Here is a 9767-nt window from a genome sequence, read left to right as displayed (position 1 = left end):
TCTTTCAGCGAGATCTCTCTCTCTCTCTCTCTCTCTACTCTCTCTCTCTCTCTCTCCTCTCTCTCCTCTCTCTCTCTCTCTATCTCTCGCTCCCTCCTCTCGCGCGATCTAGATAGCGCTCTCGCAGAGACGCGAGAGAGATCTAGCTCTGGACCCCCTCCCTCTCTCCCTCCCCTCCACTCTCTTTTCCGCCTCTCTCCCCTGTCCCCCCTAGCTCCCCTCCCTCCTTCCCTTTTTCCTCTCGCATCTCTCCATCTTCTTTCTTTTTTTCCCCATATTTTTATTTTTTTTTTTTTTTTATTTTCTGTTTTTTTTTTTTTTTTCCTTTGTTTTTTTTTTTTTTTTTTTTTATTTTTTTTTTTTTTCCCGTCTGTCGTCCCCTTTTTTTTTCCTCTCCCTCCCCCCTCTCTTTGCCTCTCCCCCGGTCTCTTTCCCTCCCATCTTATTTTCCTCCCTTTTCCCTCTCTCTCTTTTCCTCTCTCCGTTTTGGGTTGTTCTCCCTCCCTCGATATTTTCTTCTATCTTTTTCGGGCACCCTCTTGCTTCTTTTGGATTTTTTGTTTTTTCTTTCTCTCTCCTTCCCTAGGTCTCTCTCTCTCTCCAGTTCCGGTCCTCCCCCTCCCTCCCCCACCCTCCTTTTCTCCCTCCCTCCCAACAATAACATGCTGAAATGAGACCGGCACTACCACCATATGAAAAACTCCATTGATTTTTTAGATTTCAAGTTGCCCGTTCTCAGCCTCTAATTGCTCGGACAGCAAACGGTTCTAGGAGTTTGTGAGCTACATCAGTAGGAAGAAAATACCACAGTTTGGAGCGATTCTGACGTGGTCCAAAAAACGGCCTTATTGACACCCCTCCTTTATTGACATCTTTGTTGGATGGCCCGGTGCAACTCATGATGCTCGAATGTGGAGAGAAAGTCTAATTGGTCAGGCACTTGCAGAAAATCCAACACTTATACCAGAAGGAGCTCATATTTTAGGAGATTCTGCATACACACTTTAACCCCTTATTTATATTAACACCATTCCGTGATAATGGGCATTTGTCTCAAAGACAAAAGTTTTACAATAAAAAATTAAGTTCAAAGAGAATTGTCATTGAGCAAGCATTTGGAAGACTAAGATGTAGATTTAGAAGATTAAAATATTTAAATATGTCTCTCATAAACGAAATGAAAATAGTTGTTATTGCTGCTTATGTTCTGTATAATATTTGTATCCGATGTAATGATGAAATCGATTTAAGTGACGACGAACCTGAAAATGAGGATGAGAACCGGAATGAAGACAATGCCATTTGTGAAACGGGTAATGATAAAAGAAATAGAATTGCCGATATTCAAATGTGGACAAATAGAAGATATGAATAAATTATATTTATTAATATTATAACATTTCGTAAGTATGTAACAGGTACATTACAAGTATTGTCAATAAAGTGAAGTATTTTCAACAAAATACATTAGTATATATATTTTCAATATATGACAACATATTTAACAGTCATAAGTACGAATCTCTTAACATAAAATATAAAGATGTCTTAATATTATAAGAACATACCCCCAAACAACACCACGTCCTAAATCAGAACATAAAATGTCATTACGATATCTTTTGGACATTATATCAAAAGTCATATACGAAGTCTTTATGCCCCGATTTTGAATGTGGTATATTTGGATAACATTTTATAATATACAAAAAAACGTTAGTATTGTATTGAAACATTTAAGAACAAAAAAATAAATTGTATCTAGATCATATTTGACTTAATGACAAAAAATGTAAATATTAAAACAAGACATCTGAGATCAAACAAAAAATCCAACTTTATCTAGTGAGATCATACTTAACTTTAAAAAACATAAGCATTAATGCGGGGTCTACAATAGCAGTCTTAAAGTCGTACGTCGTAGAAATTTACTAATCACAGTTGAAGTTCAGAAGAATAATCGATTGTAATTGGTCAATTTCTACGACGTATGACTTTAAGACTGCTATTGTCGACCCCGCATAAAAGGCATCTAAGGCATCTAAGAACAAAAAATACGAAAACTTTATCTGTGAGATCAGGATATTGATCATAAAACTTTTCTAAAGTGAAAGAAAAGTAATAAAAAAAAGTAACGACGCACGTAACAAATCAACATATTTAAGTTTTTAATATATCGACGTCTTTGGCATGTAAAATATTATGAAAGTTTTTAAAATGTTTATGGCATTTATATTATGTAGTGCGATTTTGTTGTAAATCTTTCAGGACAGTAACAAGATTGTTTATTGCTTCAATTTTGTCTGTTGCAATTTTTTTTTATCTTCTCAAATTTCTTTCTTTAATTGTAACGATTGTGATTTCTTTTCCTCGACAAGTCGTAACATTTCTTCTTGAAATTGGATTTTCTCTTTTTTTAATGTCCTTTTTTTTGTTGGTAAAATATTTTCTTGGATATCTACTTGAGTCTCTTCCTGATATGTGCCAGCTGAGTCATCCTTCAAGGTAAGTGTTTCCGGTTTAAAAGTTGAACCCAGGGATTCCTTCGGAGGATTTACACTCTTTTTCTCCGCAAAAACTTCATACATTTGATGGAAATACTTCCAAGTGATGGCACTTTCGCCTGTCCTTTTCAATTTACTTACATTCCGATTGTACATAAAAACTTTAACAATTAAATTCCAATATGGTGTCTTTCGGCTATTTGGGTTTTCAAACTTGTCATTCATACTAAGACGTTGTTCAAGTAAAAGCTGTATTTCTGCGTCTGTCCAACTCTCTTTAGTGGCATCTAAAATTGAAACAAAAAAATTATTTTACTTATAAAACTCATAAATATAATATTTATGTATATCTTAGGAACTCCAAAATAACTGCCACAATTAATTTCTTTTATTATATTTTGTGTTCAAATTTTTTTAATTTTTAATAAAATAAAAGTTTGATTCAGTTTGCCAATCATTTACAATAAAAATAATATAATTTAGTTCCTTCATTATTTACCTTCTTTATCTATAGAATTTGAGTATGAAAGTGAAGATGGAACAGTAGCAAGTGAAAGTCCAGAAGTTGTTATTGAATTCAAATCAATCGAATTAAAAGCTTGAGGATTGTTGATACCTATAAATTGTGATAGTGCAAAGGAACATAAATATATATAATAAAAAAATCATACAATAGTTATAGATTAAAGAAAATATAATATCATAAAAATCACTAATTTATACAATCCTATAGGAAAAGAAACTATATTAGGAAATACTTTACCAATTCGTGTTCTAGCTTTATTACTAATATTTTATTTTAATATTATAACATGCATTTATTATTATATCTATATTGAAATCTAAATATTGTTATTTTATGATTATTGTACATACCTTGTATTGTTAAAGTTGGTTCTGACATTACAAGCATCGGAGAAGTTGAAGGTTGTGTGCGTATAACATTTTCAGGAAGTGATGATGGCAGGATTGAAATGTTATTAGTAGGTAAGCTAGGCCGGTTCTAAGCCATGGGGCAATGAGGGGGGAACCGCGGGGGGGAACCGTGGGGGGGGACCGCGGGAAAGGGGAAGGGGGAACCGCATGTTTCGGGCGTCGCGGGAGAAGGGGAGGGGGGAACCGCATGTTTCGGGCGCCGCGGAGGAGGGGGAGGGGGGAACCGCATGTTTCGGGCGCCGCGGAGGAGGGGGAGGGGGGGAACCGCATGTTTCGGGCGCCGCGGGGGAGGGGGAGGGGGGAACCGCGTGTTTCGGGCGCCGCGGGGGAGGGGAACCGCGTTTTCCGGCGCCGCGGGGTGAGGGGGTCCGCGTTTTCCGGCGCCGCGGGGTGAGGGGGTCCGCGTTTTCCGGCGCCGCGGGGCGAGGGGACCCGCGTTCGCGTTTCGCCGCGCCGCGGAGTCCGCGTGACGGCACGCTCCCGCTCGCGTTATCTCTCCCCCGTCCCCCGGTTGCGCGCGTCTTCTCGTTCGCGCGGTCTCTCTCGCTCCCGTTCGCGTTCACGCTCACGATCGCGTTTAAATAAATTTATATTATACATAGAAAATTTGCTTACCACCGCAGGATTTGAACCAGAAATCCCTAACTCTTGAGTCAGTCACTTTCAGAATTCAGGCCATTGTCTCTTAATTTACACAATAATATGTATACACTAAAATACTGCAGGCTATTTACACAGGCTATTTACACAGTTAAAATTTATACAAAAACACACATAGGACACAGATTACACGGTGAAATCAGATATAATGGGTCTCCACAGGATGAACAAAAGAGACCATCTATGAGGATATACGGACATGTGTCATGTCTGCGAACAGCGTATAACATCGAGAACAATCCGTGTATTCTGACAATGCATGACGCACAAAACTTCATATGTCCTGGAGTAAAATAAAAGTATATGCAACACATCTTTGTCAGAGGGTGTAACATATTCACTTCTGCTTGATTCAACATTCTGAAAATTTCGTCCGGAATATCCTCATCAGCCATTTCACTATCATAACACGAATCGTCCGACAATAATGCTTCATCATCAACTTCCATTGTCATTCACTTCCATTTCTTCAACGTTTGCTTCAACTTCCATTTCATGTCCTTCAAACTGTAATTCTTCGAAATCCATTTTTACAGAACGTTGTATGCCTCAAAAGGCGCAATACACGGTGCTACTGTTAAAATCACACAGTGCAGACAGTACAAACAGTCACGACACTTGAAATTTTTCGACAAGACAAACACGTCCGAACACTATCAAGCATGCCAACCGACTCATAAGGCCGGTTTTCACACGCAATGATTGGTGGCGCCAGGCCGCGCCAGTCGACTAACGCCAGTAAAAATGCAAGTGTAAACACTTGATACAAACTGGCGCTAGTAATGTGGCGTTTACTGGCGGTTATTGGCCAAAGCATATAACCTCAAATTTGGAGGTTATATCCTTGCTGTCATTTACTGTGTGTTTAATAAATGTTAAATATTTTCCATAGTATACGCCAATCACTGTGTAAATACTTGTGAGTTTGCTAGTCGGTTCTGGCGCCAATGAATGCCAGTCAGTTGGCGCCACTAATCATTGCGTGTGAAAACCGGCCTTTACTTCCAGTCCTCGACTACTGAGCGTACCTTCAAATTCATCCTTCTACATTTCACTATTGTCACATCGTTTGTTTATCATATCTAATTTCATCTCAGCATCCATACAATTGCGCCTTCCGAAAAATCTGCGATGTGCAGTTTTGCACGTGTGCAATGAAGCTAGTCACCGCGAGACACGTATGTTCTCGAAAACGATATCGCGCCCTTGACTTTCGGTGATTTGATCTGTAAAACTGCTATCAAACAGCTCTTGAACAGCTATCAGACAACTAAAACAGCTCTTGAACCGCTATGAAACAGCTAAAAACAGCTAAAAACAGCCATCAAACAACTAAAAACAACTAAAAAACAGCTAAAAACAGCTCTTGAACAGCTAAAAACAGCTATCAAACAGCTCTTGAACAGCTATCAAACAACTAAAAAACAGCTAAAAACAGCTCTTGAACAGCTAAAAACAGCTAAAAACAGCTCTTGAACAGCTAAAAACAGCTATCAAACAGCTCTTGAACAGCTATAAAACAACTAAAACAGCTATCAGTATAACTGCGATCTGTATAACTGCATGCTATTGAATCGCTATTGAACCGCTATGAAACAGCTAAAAAGAGCCATCAAACAACTAAAAACAGCTCTTGAACAGCTAAAACATCTATATTATACCACAAAGTATGTAGGAAAAAGAAATAAAACATTTATATATACATATATAGTTTATTTAAAAAAAATCATAATTTTTTCTGGTGTCGCGACCACCAGTTAAATATTTTTAATACATTTTGTAATGCGCAATTCTTAACATGTTTTTCGCATCTTACAGTATTAGTAACATCTAGATTATTTAAAGATTCGATATCTTCGTAATCTGCATCCAAAGTCTCAATTTTTAGATGTTTTCTCGCTTTATTCTCAAGCAGATCCACCAGCCATTCTCGTTTCTGGCATCCCTTGACGTACACAAGAGTCGACGTCTCGTCGCCCTCTCCAAGTACGGCCGATGTAATTAGATTGTTTCGCCATGCTGTAGGGCACGTTTCCGTCCTCCCATCGTAGTCCATGGTGATTCGCAATCAACCAGGAAGCGCATGATCTGTCGGATTTTGTGAGGAGACTCCATGGCATAGGACATGTAAAAATGTAATGCGCCAAAACGGTCCCGTTTCTCAGAACCGCCACCTCCTTTACGACAAATTTCATCCCGACGGTGAATCCTTGCAGATCGACAAACGTCGGTACGATCATGACGAAACGACGGAGCAATTTGTATCTTATCGCGGTACATCAGTGTCTCTTATATTGTAATATCTGCTTATATTGCAATATCTGCTGATATTGCAATTTACATGAGTTTGCGCACTACGTTCGACAACGGACAGTATTCGATTACGCGATCATGCAAGATGAGACAATAGGCGGTAGTATTTGCAGGTACATTTTCTTTACAATCAAATTCTATTCGCACATCCACGGTGGCGCTCTTGACAGATTCGTTTTGTCGCGAGCAATCGATGACAACAAAAGGTCCTTCCACCAGGAATGTATACAAGCTGCAAAGCGTATCGAAGGAATCGTATCCGTAATAAGTTTTACGAAAACGCGCATACATATCGAAAAGAACGGCGTATCGATTTTTACCAAAATCCAGATTCATGTCATCGTACGGATAAAATTCGGAGTTTAGATAAAGTTTCACGTTGGTCAAATTACAATCATCGAATACGCTAACATTTTGAGACATGATATTCTTGCGGCCGGTCTGCAGCGCAAAGATAACGTACCGCGGCTTCTCCAGCTGAGTCGCCGTTTTGACGGCCCACGAATGCTTGGTCGTGCTCTGCAACATGGGATACTCATACAGATCCCACGAACGGAAACTGACACTAAGATATCGCCCGCTTTCCAAGGCCCGTAGCATAGATAGCTTATTGACCTCGTTTAATGTAACGTGAGGCATTCGCCATTGTATTTTAAACAATTCGATTTCCGGCTCCGTCGCAGGATTTCCTACAATGCAATTGTTATCGCTACGCGCTCGTATCAAAATTAATTCGTGACGAGCGTTAAGAACCACGCGTTTGTAATCTTCGCAAAAGCCCAGCAACAACTTGAGCGGTACGCAAAAGTTGAAGTATCCTTCCGGTATGCTCGATGTAACGTCCCAGCATTCCGCATTCCGCATGAGTTGAGAATCATTATACGATAGCGATACGTAGTTCTTGATGGTACTGGTTATGCCAACGTTTCTGTTGCGATCAATCTCCACACCGTTGAGCTCGTATCGAATTTCATCAAACATGAACGCCACGCAATTATTCGCAAGCGTTGTCACAGACTCGTCATTTTTTCTCTTTATTACCAATCGTCCTTCAACGTAGAGAAAGCTCTCGCACGGCAACGTGTATAAATCCTGCTGTTGTATGGGTATTCTTATCTCATCGTTATGTCCAAACGTTGTGTTGGCGTACGGATTGTACGTGTGTGTCTCAATCTTGACGACGCTGTCGTCAAAGATCGGTTCACATCCAATGTTTAAGATATTAGCCATTTCGTACGACGAAACCTAATGATTTCAAAAATTCAATGTTCGACGCAGTGAGTTTCTTCTTTGGCGATCGGATTGTCTTTTTGTTTCTCGTCTGTTGCACCTGCTCAGCTTCGTTCAGTACGAGCATCTCACGTTATCGCTGTCGTCTTCGTACATGCAGTCTAACGGTGATCTCTTCTCCGCGAAAATCAATCAATCGACCGTCCTGATCCACGACGCGAAGCGTCAAGTCCGAAATGCTCCGTACGATGATCGGAAGGTAAATGATCTGTGTGCCGGCGTTTCCGATATCTTATATCCTGGTGGCACGCTCGGTGAAAACTCGTGTATTGTGTGCACGTACTTGTCGTTGCTGTACGCACCCGCGGTCACGTTACACTCTATGCGAAGGATGTTTACGTTGATGATATTTAGCGGAACATCCGATTCGTGCCATTGTCGCGGCTCCAGCACGCGATTCGCTGAAAATCCCAGCAGCGATCCAATGTTGTTCGGTTTTGTGAAATTTATCCGATAAGCGCACTTGATCTCACTCTTCATCGTATTGTTATTAGCATGAATAATAATCAATGGGTGCGGTTCATCTTCGTTTGTCGAGACATTATTGGATTGGTCCCATAAAAGAGCGCGTTTCAGATACATGTCTATATCACGCAGTTCGTACGATCCTTCGGGAATGGTAATCTCCTTGTCGTCGTCATAGTAGAATTTATTGTTCGATAAATTTACATTCGGTATCGTGTGATAGGTTTCAAAATCTGTTAGACCGAGCTTGTAATCGCCATCGCTCAAATCCACGGCGGGAAAGTAGCTTACCGCGAGGATGCTGCTCTTGCCGGTGAGCGTAAATCTCAGTGACATGTTTGAATGAATACTGACAATGAGATTAAACAGCGTAACGCCGATCTTTAAATTGATTGTCAACCGACTGTAGAAAACGCAGACACAGTTGTCCGCAATTGCTCTGATCGTATCGCTGATAAGGTGTGCGATTGTACTCTATTACATTGTTCTCTAGATACTGCGTCAATTCTCTCGGTGGTCGAAGATTGCCAAAACTGTCGAAATATATGGCACGATCTCCCCTCTTCGCGTACGCCACCCAGTGAGTATCCGGTCCCTCAGTATTATCCAAATTCACGATACCGCTCTCGTTTCGACGTATACCGCCGATCGGTAACGAGTCGCGCATGAAAATACCTCTAAAATATGGAATGCGCATACGTTTTGCCAATTGTTGCAGTTGTACATTGGTAGTTACACCCTTGGGGATTTTTAGCGTCTCTTCGACGTTTTTTTTTTCTCGAGACTCCCCGTCCGCGTTTGTACGGAGCGAGATAAAGTCCGTGACCTTCCATGGCGCGATTGTGACGTTGCATCTCTTCCAGCTGACGTCGCGCGGCTTTGTTATCATTCACGGCCTTTGCGACTCCCGCCGCTCCGCCGACCAACGAGCCGAGAACCCCTAATAACGGCAGGATCGGTAGGATACCGCCGCGTTTCGCTACCGGAAGTATTCGCTTGGTCTTCTTCTTTTTCTTCGTTTTCAAACCCATACCGAGTTTCGTTTTAGCCTTCATGGCCGCCCAGACGGCTGTAGCCGCAGCTCTCTCTCCGAGAGTCGAATCGTTCGCGGTGACACGTTTTCGCGCTTCCGCGGCGAGTATATTGTCTGCCACGTGTCGTTCTGCGAGATCGTTGCTACGCGAGTAGGCTATGTCGTGCTCGCGACACGCCGCGTCCAATGGATTAATACCCCGATCACCTCTTGCCAATCGTGTTTCTAAACGAGTTTCCGGTCCGCAAAATTGATAGCCGGGGATATGTAATTCAATCGGAAGCGCGTTCATCGCGCGATTCAGCAGACCTCGACCTATCTTCGGCGGCATTCGCCGCAGTTTTTTATCAACAGTGGCGGATCGTCGATGTGCGTTTGCTGACACGGCAAATTATAATGTATTAAACAGCGCCGATATTGCTGAACCTCCGAATCTGCCTTGATATGTTCGGGAAGCTTATCCCACAAATAATCTATGTGATTATAAAACTGTCGCAGTAGAATGACCTTTGGTATATACTTTAACTGCTCGGCGGTTAAATCGTAAATATCGCTGTTATCCGACA

The 9767-nt window shown here is 41.2% G+C and overlaps 1 protein-coding gene across 2 annotated transcripts; it reads right to left on the bottom strand.

The window, feature by feature from the left end:
- Positions 1-1366: 1366 nt before the first annotated feature.
- On the bottom strand, positions 1367-8846 carry LOC139809083 (uncharacterized). 2 transcript variants are annotated; one of them, XM_071771731.1, is made up of 3 exons: positions 3381-8846; positions 3004-3120; positions 1367-2791 (listed from the first exon to the last, which is right to left on the bottom strand). In XM_071771731.1, the coding sequence occupies exon 1, from the start codon at positions 7641-7643 to the stop codon at positions 6438-6440; it is 1206 nt and encodes a 401-aa protein (XP_071627832.1). In that variant the 5' UTR covers positions 7644-8846; the 3' UTR covers positions 1367-2791; positions 3004-3120; positions 3381-6437. The 2 variants fall into 2 exon arrangements, with proteins under 2 accessions (XP_071627832.1, XP_071627823.1); XM_071771722.1 differs by having other exon boundaries at positions 1367-3120.
- Between the last annotated feature and the right edge of the window lie 921 nt (positions 8847-9767).

This window comes from Temnothorax longispinosus, chromosome 1 (assembly GCF_030848805.1).
Source record: "Temnothorax longispinosus isolate EJ_2023e chromosome 1, Tlon_JGU_v1, whole genome shotgun sequence".
In the NCBI taxonomy this organism is placed as follows: domain Eukaryota; kingdom Metazoa; phylum Arthropoda; class Insecta; order Hymenoptera; family Formicidae; genus Temnothorax; species Temnothorax longispinosus.
Note: the sequence above shows the minus strand (reverse complement) of the source record. Positions and strands in the feature narration are given on the sequence as shown.

Coding starts and splice junctions, on each gene's coding strand:
- LOC139809083 (XM_071771722.1), bottom strand. CDS start 7,643: ATGGCTAATATCTTAAACATTGGATGTGAACCGATCTTTGACGACAGC.